This window comes from Seriola aureovittata, chromosome 13 (genome assembly GCF_021018895.1).
Source record: "Seriola aureovittata isolate HTS-2021-v1 ecotype China chromosome 13, ASM2101889v1, whole genome shotgun sequence".
In the NCBI taxonomy this organism is placed as follows: Eukaryota; Metazoa; Chordata; class Actinopteri; order Carangiformes; family Carangidae; genus Seriola; species Seriola aureovittata.
The window spans coordinates 20,631,199-20,644,618 of record NC_079376.1 but is presented as its reverse complement, the minus strand read 5'-3'; the positions used below and the strand labels follow the sequence as shown (position 1 = coordinate 20,644,618).

The window sequence follows — 13,420 nt, the reverse complement described above, 5'->3', positions numbered from 1 at the left end:
TTGCAGTGATTTCCCTCCTTATCGACCGGTGACAACACACAACACAAACCTACACAGAAACAAACATGATTTCTAAAATGAGGAATGGGAGAATTAGAGGAAGGGAGGAGGAAGATAAGATAAAAACCAACATATTTTGGTCTGAATGTGTTATGTTGGTATAGCTATCCCCTCTGAGTGTGAGTGAACAGCTCTATATACACAGCCACGGGCAGCCTTTAAAAGAAACTCTTGGTACCAAAGTGCATTCATCCTGAGATATGGACCAAGGACTAGAGAGATTATCATGGCTAAACCATCAAGGTCCCTTAACAGACGAGCAAACATTTGGTAACCACAGGCCCATCAGCAGGACCAAGCCATTCTGAACCAAGCAAAGTGCTGGCATGCCATGTGACTCTGGTTCCATATCAGTCTATGGAAGAAAAAAAAACTGCAAGTCAACCTTGTAAACTATAGACCTTGATATGGACCTTCACAGTCTGCAATGCCATTGCCCTGATCTCAGACTGAGCTGAGCTGTATCCATTTGGGAGGGCAACTTTCCTGACAAGAGCAGGCTGACAGCATTTGCTCGTGAAAGGCAGGTGCACCATAGCCCACCCTAACTTTGATTTTCCTGTTAAAATCCCAGCTCAGCTCAGGACATGCCTTCATAAGACACCAGCGCACCACAACCATCATAACCACTTAGCAGTCACAACACCGGAGCATCAGATAGAGCCAAACTGGGCCCAGTTTTCTACTGGTGATACTCAAAAATCACATTTGTCTGTAGCATAAGATATTTTGTCTGGCGTCAGCCATGAACATGCCTTGCTAGTGCTTCCACAGAGCTGGAATAACATGTATTTCTTTATTAGAGCAAAGGCATACACTCAGTGATTTAAAAAAAATAGAATTGGACAATAAAAGAGACAATGATTCAATCAAAGTCATGCTTTCACCTTTGTTAATGAATGCCTGCAGAACAAGCCAGCTGCACAGCCAGACAAGATCCACTGTGCCTGACATCATTTCACCCAGGAAGACTGACTACATTCAGTTCAGACATTAATTGGGCCCAGCAGGTCCTCTATTGACAGGATGGATTTCCTACGGTCACTCTCTGTCCCCCCACATCATCTACTGGAGATATAACACGTGCAATGAACAGATTGCTTTTGCCATTCTTTAGTCTTTATCAACCTTAATCTTTGAAAACAAATGTATGATTAGGTTTGCTGACCCTCCAACCAAGGCGGTGTGAGGGCTCATCAGATGGCAAGATAAACAACATCATCAATAACAACAACAACTGTATCCAGAAAACAAGGGACTGCTTCAAAGGCAACTGTGACTCAAGAGGAAATTAAAAAAAAAAGACTATTTCTCACATTAACTGATTGTTTCACACACCCGACGAGACACCATCATCACCACGGTCGTGGTCATAGTGATGTTAAAAGCCTACCTGAGACTGACAGAGAAAACTTTTTGCCACAAACAACCCAAAACTACGCTGTGCTGTAGGTGCCATTTCTTGGAAAAAATCAGTGAAACCTACAACGTCCAAACTCACTTATTCAGCAATCCCCGCTGTTGGCAAAATGTGCATCTGCCAAAGTTCTGCAGCAAATATAACTCTACAGTAAAACTGACTGACTGGCCAACAGAATGAGAGTTGAGTTACATTCAGTGCACCCTCTTCTTTTCCCTGGTCTTACTCTTACTTTTACCCCAAAACAAGAACACCTGCTGCCACTGAGAAAAACTGGTTCCTACCTACAGTACTGCTGGCATGACTGCAGAAACCTGGGTTTGGTATTTGCCACCTTAAGAAGCTGTGCCTACAGAATACTGGTGCTGTTTTAGCATGGCCTTTGGAAGTAGTTACAGAGATATCTCAAAACACTGATACATATATGGCATTATGGAGTGAAAACCTATTTCCTCTTTAAAATAATACAGAACTACTTTTTTTTGTTTTTGTTTTAAATCACAGAGCCCTTCATATTATGGTGCCCACTCCTGTTCTTTTCTTTGACTTGACATTTCAATACAAAAGGTGCTCTGAAACCAGTGATGCTAGTTGGAAAGTTTTGACCTCTAGAGCAGAGCAAAAGGCAGCTTATATTCATCCTGAATACAGAAAAAAAGATGCAATGATTTAGGACCAGCTCACTACAGATCAAAACAGAACACAGTAGGGGTGTGCTGTATTGTGACGGGCTGAATTTTCATAGTTTGGCTCTGAATGTCAGTCAGAAGACAAGGCTCCCTATTCAGTCAACTGGTGAGGTTTTCCCAAAAAGTCGACATGTGAGCAGGGTGGGAAGTGTGCTGGCTGCAAGCATGTAACAATATTCTCCGTAACACCATTGGTAAGGTGGTGAAAACCCTTAATAGAGGCTTCAAAATGCCACTCACCTAAGGATTATCTGAGTCATGGCACTGACATGGCTGTTGCTGAGAACTGCATTAAAATTGATTAGCACCAGCCACAGTCGGCCATTTTACAGTGGAGTTTCCCACCCTGCTGGCAAGGCTCTCGAACAAGTGGACAAGTGCACAAGGTGTTCTTTCAGAGCAACAGAAGAAGCAGCTTAGGCTGTGTTACCCAGGAAGTGATTGATCAGTTAGTTTACAAACTCCAACGTTTGCTAGAGTGGAGCGGACAGACAGACTGACCGAGCAAAGTTTTTTTTGTTTTTTTTTTTCAAAAAAGAAAAGCAAAATAGTTTCACAACTAAAGCTAATAGCTTGTGTCTGAATACAACCCCCCCCCCCCCCGAAAATCCCACCAGTCTATCACTCAACCCGCCTGCCTGTTCTGTCCTAACTGTGAGCAGGATAATAATATATTTGTATTTAAATACATACAAAGCCTATACAGGCAAGGGAACCACCACACAGGAAAAACAAGATTATACACAGAGCAGGGAGAGATGGAAAACAGTTAAAAAAAAATAAAAAATAAAATAAAACAACAACAAAAACAAATCAAAGTTACATTATACAGAGGCTCTTGGAGGTTATTAAGGTGAAGGAGAGACATCGAGCTCTGAATACTTCTTGTGGGCAAGACCAGACCAGACTGGGCCATGTTGGACAAGGGGGCATTTGAAGGGGCAGGATGAACCATTTTAGCAAACAAATTAAAAACTGTCTTGTCAGTTGTCAGATATCACAGATTGGTATTCCTTTAAACTGAATGAATATCAAATTTTAATCATAATATCCTATTTTTAATTGAATATTCTTAATTGGATAATCTATTTTTAAAAAATTCAAAGACTGAATCTGTTCTCTAAGTCATTGGCTAACCTGATAATCAAGAGGCAAAGCAAGAAAACAGGGAATCTGTTGGAAAACAGTAAGAATTGATTGTGTGCTAAACCCCCTGTGAAAGCAACACAAAAAATAAAAATAAAATAAAAACAATCAGCTCACATCAGTTCACATGAATTTACTTTATAGACTGCTTTAAGATCCAGTTTAGATTTCTCACTTGGGTCTGCTGACTTGGACCTGGTGGGTCTGGTCTGGTCTTGACACAGTTTAGGCTGTGATGTATTGGATTTGCCATCCTTGCCTACATGCCCATGCTGAAGGCTTGCAGCTCGCGGTGGAAGTGCTGGGTAGGTTCGGACAAAACCAGGCTAGAATCCAGGCATGGGTGCCAGACACGGCCGAGGCCCAGCGACACCTCCTTGACCAGGTTATGGACTGGGTCGCCTTCCATGCACACCGACTGGTCCGGGTCGAAGTCGATGCTCTCCTCAGAAACGGTCAGGATCCGAAGACTGGAGCCTCGCAGCCTCGAGATGGCCACCAAGTTGTGGGACCACACAGTGTAACCTACAGAGGAAGATGATGTGAGGGGGGGTTGGACTAATCTTGCCAATATTAAGGACTAATAGTATGCTATACAGTTTTACACTCAACGTACCACTGGCTACAAACCATGACTTAATAAATCGTGATAGTATGAATTAAACATTAAAACATATTAGCTTGTGAATTTACTTTCATCTGAACTTGGCGTCCTTCTTTCTATTTATCACTTCCTTTTATTTATGCATCAGCCCAGATGGAACTTTGACCTAATTCCAGACAAACACAATGCCTGTAGGATCGAGTGGCAGTTGCTGCAGGCGAGCACTGACAAAACGGAAATATTAACTACAATGTCTTGGCCAGGTGGAGAGCAGAATTTAAAAACAGGCTATTGTAACTAAGCAAATCTCTTCTGTTTCCCACATAGGAAACTTCAATACCACAGAAACTAAACAATCTTTAAAGTTTGGCTAGACAGCAATTTTTGAGCTTCCACAATCACTTTTCAGCATATGATAATTGAAGTGGTCTGACTAACCTCCTCTTGGTTCTGTTTTCAGACCTTAGACAATCTAGCCCAGGGCTAGAGACTTTGGCCAATCAGTGAGAGAGCAATCCTATTGGCTATTCTACAAATACAGATGAGTGTGCACGACCTTTCAGATGCATATGTATCAATATCAGTGATGCGTTTCAGAGATGGAGAAAACTTGTTGTGTAAAAATGTTTGTGAGACATAACTACTTCACAATAGTATTTTTGTGTTGTGTCTAAAACTTTTTGACCCAAGTGGCCAAAACCCACTCATTTAGTTTATGGTTGTATCCGGTTTTGGAAAAGAACTACTGTCAGGTTACCACACAAACAATAAATGATGCCACTAAAAAAAACAAATTGCATAACAGTGAAATTATACAAAACACAAAATGTATCCCGGACACAATTATTGGCACCTTTACCAAAAATATTTGGTTGCAGAACCTTTGGGAACAATGACGGCCAAATGTTTCTTTTAGACATCAGGAAGCTTCTTGCACCTGTCTGCTGGTAGTTTGCGCCATTGTACATTCAGTGCCTTCAGTACCAGAGGCAGCAAACAGCCCCACAGCATGACAGAGCCTCTACTATGTTTCACTGTAGGTACAGTGTTTTTTTTCTTATGGGCTTCATTTCATTGCCTATAAATAAACTGATGCACTGCATTCCCAAAGAGCTCTACTTTGGTTTCATATGTCCATAGAACATTATCCCAGAAACACCGTGGCTTATCCATTTTGCAAACTTTTGCCTTTTTGCCTTTTAACACTGGTGTCCACCGTAGCCTTTATGGAGCCCTACTTAATTTAGGGTGCAGCGTATGGTACAGGCTGAAACCACCACTCAAGATTGCCTCAGGTCAGCCTGAAGCTGTTTAAATGTCTTATGTGGTATTTTTCAACAATATGTACCAATCTTCACTGACTTCTCTCATTGAGTTTCTTCTTAGAGCCACATCCTGGAAGTGTCTTAACAGTTTTATGGCTGTGAAACTTCCTGGTAATATTACAAACTGCTTAATTGGGGATTTCAAGATCATTGGTGATTGTTTTGTGGCTTTTGGAACTGTTCTGTTTTTTCAATAAAAATATTTGCGATGCACTCAGACCACTGTCCATCACCATTGTCAAAAAGACAGTGGAGAAAAAAAAAATCAGTCCATAAACCATCATTCATTGGTTAATTCAGGTCATGTGAACACTGAAAATTAAGCACAGGTGAGTCTTATTTAGGAACTAATTTAAATTCATTAAAAGGTGTGTCCAACATACATTTTGTGTCTGTATTTTTTTTTTCAGTATATACAAATTTTTCATACAATTCTGTTGTTGTTCAATAAGTTTGAACATTTTATAAAATCATCTAATAAATAAATAAATAAATAAATAAATAAATAAAATACATTTCTGAAGATATTCTAAAATCTGTACTTAAAATTCAGGGGTGCCAACAATTTGACCATAACTGTATATATCCCCAAACAACAAGCTGGACTTACCATGTATCACCAGTACAGCCAGCTGAGTACATCTCCATGCTAAGAGGACCAAGGGGTCTTCGTTGCGATTGACACTGAGGTCAGGGAAGTCGGGGTCATCCCTCAGAAGCAGGAAGTGAGTCAGCGTTTTGTTGTACTGCTGAGAGATGAGCTCCAATGTGGCATCCGTCACCAGCGTGCTGTAACTGTCGAGGTGGAGGCGCTCCAGAGGAAGGCTAGGTTTCAGGACCCTGAGGAGCTCCGAGCTGTCTACCTCCAGGGCCATAATGTACACTCGCAGGTTGGCACTCACACGAACCTGGGGAGGATCAGGTAAACTTGATTGATGTATTCATGGTTTATTTGTACATTTCAACAAACATTCACATCCTGTCATCAAACAGAGCTCCTGCAACACAGAGAATCACAGACAGCTGTTGCATTACCAGTGCCTTCCAATCGTCCTCTGTGGCTGTCCCTTCTAATGGTTTGAACTCCAGGGCAGCGCCATTGAGCAGCAGGGAGAGGCGATGCAGTGGAGTTCGGCGTGGAGATGCCAGCAGACCACAAAGCTCAGATGTCAAGTCGGAGAAATCCAGAGCCAGAGAATTAAGATTAGAGAGGCGATCTAACTCTGATGGTGAGATGAGGGGGCCTGAGGACAATTCAAGAAAGGTGACATGTTGTAGATAAATACTGAGCTTGAGCTTTGAAGGGACTGTTCAGTCATCTAGTACGTGCCGCCAAGCTTGTGATATACCAGAAAAATGCATACCTAGCTGGTGGTCCAGTAAACTGAGGTGCTGCAGGGTCTCAGCTGAAGGATTCGACAGGCAAGCTAAGGAGCAGGGAGTCACCAGACCCAGCATGAAGCTACAGGACAACCACCTCAGCTGCCTGCTGTTAGACAGCAACTCCATGAACAGCTGCTGGATTCTGCAGAGAGTAGAGGGGAAGGGTTAACGAACAGAGGCAGGAGGAAAATTAGCTTAAATTCACTTCTCCAGCATGACTACAGCTTCCTACAAGGTTCATTTAACACACCCATAAGACCTGTTCAACCTGAAAATAAACCTTGGGGGCAACGAAAGAAAAACAGGATTCAGATCAGGATATAGATTTTTGCAAAGAGAAAGATATACAACACTGGGAAAATGTAATATTTTGCTTTTTCCTTTATGCTTTTATTTGGAAATATAAGACATATGGAACCAACGTCTCCAAATCCATGCTCAGGTAGCTCTGAGGGTATCAACAGGGTTATTTTCTCAGACTGAAGATCTGACCACAGATTCTGAAATCTACATTGAATCTACCGGGGACAAGATCTGCTAATTAGCATGTTAGCAGCATACTGGATTATTTTAAAAACATGACATCATCATTTGCTGCTCCCCTTTAGAAACTGATCCACAGAGCATGCACCTTAGCAGTCTAGGCTACATTATACCAGCAGTTTGCTGACAGGCAGCTGGTTACACATGGTGAGTGTGTTTGATGAGGATACACTGTGTGCTGTGCTGATGCTGGAGATGCTGCATGCCCTCTAACTGGATGATGTCAAACTGTCTTATGAAAATCCCCCCATTTTGTTATTTAATTACTATTTAAAACAAAAAACACACTGCTTCCAATCCAACAAGGGTTGCAACAGTGTCATTTTAAAACTAAGATTCCCACATAAGCAAAACTGAATATCAATGGCTACAGACAATACCCAGTATTTCATCAAATAATGCTCTGCAATCACTCAATTACATAAATAATAGCATACTGCAGATTTACATAAAGTGCATTTTTCTTTGCAATGCAAGTTACCATTCTACGGACAGAAACAACTACAATATCTAACCATGTCTGACATTCTACAGAAAATTACTTTTCTGTTGAGTGTGCTTACTCATTGATCTTTTTGTCCCCTTGGTGAATTTGGTGCAGGTTAGAGCTGTCTAATAGTCCTTCCTGCTGGAGAATACAGGTGTCTCCATACAGACTCAGCTTCTGCAGGTTTCTAGAAAATGAGAGAGGCAAAGTTAGAAAGCAGAAACAATACTAGACTGATCTATAAAAACAAGACACCTAGTTGTTGGAAAAACATCAGTGTGATATGGTGTCATTTATAAAACATTTGAATAAAAGACAAATTTGGTTTATATCCGTTCTCCTTCAGTAGAAAGTGATATCCCAATTTTCAACAATAGCAATTTAGTAGGTGGTAGCCTAGTTACGCTACAAACCCATAAAATTTCTGTATCTTTAACTGACTGATTTGACAGAGGAACATATAACATCCCCTGGCAATTATCTGAAGACAATGGTTTTATTATAATTTGTCTTGTTCTGTCAACATTTGTTTAATTCATTACAGGTACAAGCTGTGTATCTGGTTTTATCGCACATTGCACATGAGTGGTGTCTGGTCTAGACTAGAGTTTGTGTGTAACCATTTCCAATCCAAACAACTTAATAAGGCAAACTAATCTATCCCTAGTTTGTATATTGCCAAGTTGTCACCACAGAATTATGGCTGCCCTGCACTGCTGCCTAGAGCCCTTTATATCCCCATACCCAAAATAGATTGGCAGCAATCAAGCCGCAGTCTATATGCCAAAAGTTGGGGCTTGGAAAAGCAGTCAAGGTAAGCATAGAGGTCAAAATGTGCTCAATTACATTCTTCTGAACAGACAGTCTACATCTGATTTGACATTAATGTTTAGAAGATGTAAGTTGTGGGAAATGATCATCAATGGCTCGTGTGCCGTGCAGTCAAACATTACTGTGTACTGTGTATATTATGTTATGCAGCCCACTTCCTGTAAACCAGCTGAGAGCTAAGCCTCTGCAACGAAACCAACAGCAGACTTATGTGCAGCTACTTAGTGTGCGAAACTGCTTATAATGGAACAGTGAGTTACCTGTTCTCATTATTTTGAACATGTACCAGCACCAGTGGAGTTGGACCAATGTGTTTGTTGAAAGAAACACAGACTACTTCAGAACATGATAGCTGTTGGATATAGCAGCTGTCAAGTGATGTGTTTGGGGCAGTGGGCAACTGGTTTGAACTGTTAGTGATTACCAATGAAATACCAAATAACATACTTAGCTGACTATGAAATATTTTATTATGAGATACTACTAAAACTACTCACTTGCCAAATGAACATTTTTAATTGCAGGTTTGCTTATGGTTGTCTGGAAGTAAGAAACTGAACACAGCATGCAGCAAATCCTATTTGAGTTTCAATAAGGACAGGAGCTAAGTCCTGCTTCCATACTATAATGTAATACTCTACAATATGAACTAAATAATAATCTTCACTGCATCTTTAGAATACAAGAAATCAAAATACTTTATTGCTTTGTATTGACAGGAAATGATACAAGTCATGGACTAACTGATACAACTTTGTTAATTTTCCATATTTTGAATTTGTGGTAGCTTCCTAAAGAGAAATAAAAAACTTTTCTTACATGATACTTTATTTCTGGTGGAACAATATTTACCATGAACACCACATCCAAAAATTAAGCAACTTCTGTATACATACTGGATGTACCTAATTTTGTCACATTTCAAAGCCATGTAAGAATTAGTGTACACCACTGAACAGGGACTCAGGTTAGGTTAGATTTTTTTTGAATGGAAACTGCTCAGTAAGAAGGATTCAGACAACAGAAAATGTTTCAGCCCCCTCAGCAGAATAAGACATGAACTGCACAGCTTTGGATGGCTGCTATTTAAATACTACAAAAGCAGTGCAGAGAATAATAGAGAACGTGGGAGAAGGTATAGAGATTCTGCCTCGAAATCAGGAATCTCGACATTCAAAGGAAAAGTTTTACAGAATAGCAACTTCCACTGCAGAAATTATACAAGTGACCAGATTTGATCTATGGAGCTAATAGGTAATTACATCCTACAATATACAATGACATAGCAGAGCTAAATATATGCACACATACACTGTATATGTGTGTGTCAGTGCTGATATCAGCAAGTCACACGCAACAAAGCTTTCTCTAGCCACCACCAGTTCTGCATTGTATCTGCTGGTATGGAGACCAACGCAACATGGAAAATAGAACTGGCAACAAAAGAAACGCAGACGAGCATTTGAATTGGCATTGACACTGACGCATTCATCATACATACATTATTATTTGAAGACAGTGAATGTAAAACTAGGCAGTTAAATATCATTATTTAACCAATGTCCTCAGATACATAAAGATAACACTGGGTGCTAGCTCTACCGCAAAGACATGTCCTGATTACGTAACTCCTAATGTCAGGGTTTGTTTATAGCTAACAGAGCTAGCTAGCTCCTAGCTAACTGCGACGCAACAAATACAATGAAATTTCAACAAAATTACATTGTGTCACGCGAATTCCGGAAAACTGAATAAAAACAAACGTCAAGAAAGACGTCTCAGAGCGAATGTAATGTTACCTGTTGTTGCGGATGCTGGTGAACACACACAACACCTGGTCCAAGTAGGTGGCCATGGCGTCTCTCCATCGCTCGGAGAGCTGCGGGTCGCCATCGGGACCGGGAGGCTGGTCCATCCTGGTGGACGGCGGCTCGTTGTTAAGAGGGCTAAGGTAGCCTTCTACCGGTGCGAGTTCAAGCTGCAGCTCCCGCACAAAAGAACCGAACTTCCGCATGAGGAATTCTAGCTTTGGGGTCTCCTCGGAGCTGGAGCCGCCGCCGTTACACCCACCGCCTATCCGCAGTTTGAGCTCGGTCCACAGTGCGGGGTAGAAGAGACACTCCCTCCACCGTGAACACACCGCCGAGGCCCGGAGCTTGTCTCGGTCGGACAGAAAGGAGAATATATGGACGATAAGCTCGCTGGGCAAAGCCATGGCTCCGACACCCCCGCACAGAGCCATGGCGAGCTAAGAAATGTGCTGTCTGAAAACCGACCAGATATATAAGAAATGTTACAACCGTTTTTAAAATAGGTGCAGCGGCGGCTAACAACTGCAACTCGTCTTCCCCTCGGTAAAAACAAACCGTTTTTCAGCTTTGCCTTCAATACTATTGGACCGCACCACTCTCTTTCAATGCACGGGGAGCAAAACAATCCTCATTAATGTTACAAAAATGTCTGTCACAGGACAAGTGTAAGTATTTGTGTTTGTTAAAATTACAGTTTTATTTATTCAATAATATTAAGGCTTTAGTGGAATTTTTGCCAGATTTTTGATAATCTGTGATTGCATCTCTGCGTTGACAAGTGAATGGTTTAGTCCTGAGGTGCTGTTATTTTTGCCATACTGCCATGCTCCGCGGGAGGGCGGTGTTTCTCGACACGTAAAGAACTCGAGCCAACACGTGATTTGTATTTTGGAGTTAGTTCCCACCCAGACACACCCCCACCAGTTCATACCCTGCTGCAAAAGGAGATTACAGAGCGTGAGTAAAACCAGACAACAACATAAAGTCAAAGTGACAACAGTATGAATCTCTTAACAATAACGATATGCATCACAAGAGTAGTAGTATTTATTGCATGGGTGGTGCACAGGAATGCATTGTGAAACACTGATGTTTATTTTGTTTGTCTCACTTAACTGTGCAACACCATGAAATCATGTCTATTTTTCTTACCTTTCATGTCTGTTTGAAATAAACAAAACTGTTAACAACAGAACATCACCCCTGACTGTGCTGCATTCAACCATTTAATTCGCAACACTCATTTTAAATGAAAAAATATAATTTTTTGATCGTACCATATTAAATTAAGGGAACGTGTAATAGTTTATTTTTATCTTTTTTTTTTGATAAATCAAACTAATGAGCGTCAACATGCTGCACTGACGTTGCTGCTGACACTAGGCTTTCGTTAATTTCTAACACGACTTCATTACAATTTGTGACCAATCCAAATGAATGACAAGGCAGTGGCTATTTGAAACTCTGAACTTTATGATTTACAGGTCAAACTTTAGACTCTGTAAAATCATAAAAATAGACAAGGGGCACATCTGGAGTGCCTTGAAGAAACTGAGCTGTCAGCTGCTCCAGTGGAGCTGTGAAGTGGCCATCAAGTCATCCTCCAGTCTCTCTGGCCATGCAGGTCTGCAGCAATGACTGTGGGGTCAGGATAGTCGTTTGGTTCCACTTATCACCACAAGATAGCAGTACAATGACTCAGCACAGCACCACAAATGAATCCTCCTTAAAACTTTTTATCACTACTGTGCCTCCCTCTTGTCTGTTCTTCCGTCACGATCACAGACTTCCTGACAGGGAATTACTTGGAGGAGATGAAGTGTGAAGAGGAAAAGAGAAGAGGACCAATTAAAGTCTAAATAACCACTTAAAAGGTATTCTGGTAAAAAAAGAAAAAGAAGAAAGAAAACATTATTTTTTAAATAGAATTTCAGCTCCAGTGATTGACTGCAGTAATTTTATAATAACCAATGTCTGATGTAAGTCCATCCAGTTTAACGGCACCTATTTTTGCTGCCTTCCTGGGCAGTTAACCAGCTGGACTCGGTGGTGAGATTGGATTTTTACTCGATATGAAAGTAGTCAACATTTTCAGTGCTGCTAGCTCCCATCCCAAATCAGACTGCAAAATTAGCTAGTAGTAAGTGAGATCATCATTTTCAGTTTTCTGAAATGTCCTTGAGCAACATACGTACTCCCACTTGCTGGCTGATCCTGCACCATATTCAGAGGGCATTACAAAAAGTACATCACATCAAATAAAATCTAATGTTGTTGAATACCAAATGAGCTGGAGGGACGTGCCAAAACTATCAATCTCCACTACCCAATTGTGAGATAATCTCTTTTGTTTCCACCTGCAGAGTCTGATGGCAGCTGCTATGGCTCTCATGTTGATACCTTAATGATGCTTCACACAGCACTCTGTGGTAAAGATAAGTGCTTCCGCTGATGATGAATTCGTGTCTGTCAAAACGAGAACAAAGAAATGTTGATTGTAGCGAAAATGAAAGTGGTGAAAATTGAGTGACTGGAGAGACAACAGCACAAAGAAAACTATTTATTATGCTTGCCAGTGTCGGCAGTTCAGTTGTGATTTCCATTAACAAGGGCCTTTACCAGTCTGCCTCCTTTGTTGCAGCCTGCTTATCAATGACATCCTCACAAACTCTATCTCTCTGCTCTGATTACTTGCAGACGTGTTGGTATCTTCCTCTGAATACTCATTAGCTTCTGAGCTTTCCCCACACTGATATCTGTCTATCTGCATTCCACTGCACTACACTATCACTGCACTATTTCTACAGTGTGATGCCACTGAGCCAACATCCTGACAATGCAAAAGCCAATTGAATGAATAAGAAACAAGAGCATTTAGCTTTTGGATGCTGATCCTTACGTAAAAATGTCCTGTTCCTATGTGCATGTTTCATACTTACCAGTTACAACTAGAAAGGCCCACTGCAAAGCACTAGGTGGTGGTAGAGCTCCATGGCTGACTGCTGCTGACTCACTGCTACAGCTGCCACAGTGAGGGAATGAAGCTCAACACAGAAGAGAAGACAGATTTGCAGATAGATAAGAAATATTTAAGAAATACTGAATAATAAAAACATAGATA

At 41.0% G+C, this 13,420-nt stretch overlaps 1 protein-coding gene across 1 annotated transcript; it reads right to left on the bottom strand.

Annotated features, from left to right (window-relative positions):
* Positions 1-3,437: 3,437 nt before the first annotated feature.
* LOC130180096 (F-box only protein 33) lies at positions 3,438-11,391 on the bottom strand. The gene is made up of 6 exons (XM_056393440.1): positions 10,288-11,391; positions 7,734-7,844; positions 6,609-6,769; positions 6,280-6,488; positions 5,855-6,152; positions 3,438-3,840 (listed from the first exon to the last, which is right to left on the bottom strand). The coding sequence occupies exons 1-6, from the start codon at positions 10,728-10,730 to the stop codon at positions 3,575-3,577; spliced, it is 1,488 nt and encodes a 495-aa protein (XP_056249415.1). The 5' UTR covers positions 10,731-11,391; the 3' UTR covers positions 3,438-3,574.
* Between the last annotated feature and the right edge of the window lie 2,029 nt (positions 11,392-13,420).

Coding starts and splice junctions, on each gene's coding strand:
- LOC130180096 (XM_056393440.1), bottom strand. CDS start 10,730: ATGGCTCTGTGCGGGGGTGTCGGAGCCATGGCTTTGCCCAGCGAGCTT. Junction 7,845..10,287: donor ACCAGCATCCGCAACAACAG/GTAACATTACAT, acceptor CTCATTTTCTAG/AAACCTGCAGAAGCTGAGTC. Junction 6,489..6,608: donor TTTACTGGACCACCAGCTAG/GTATGCATTTTT, acceptor AATTGTCCTCAG/GCCCCCTCATCTCACCATCA.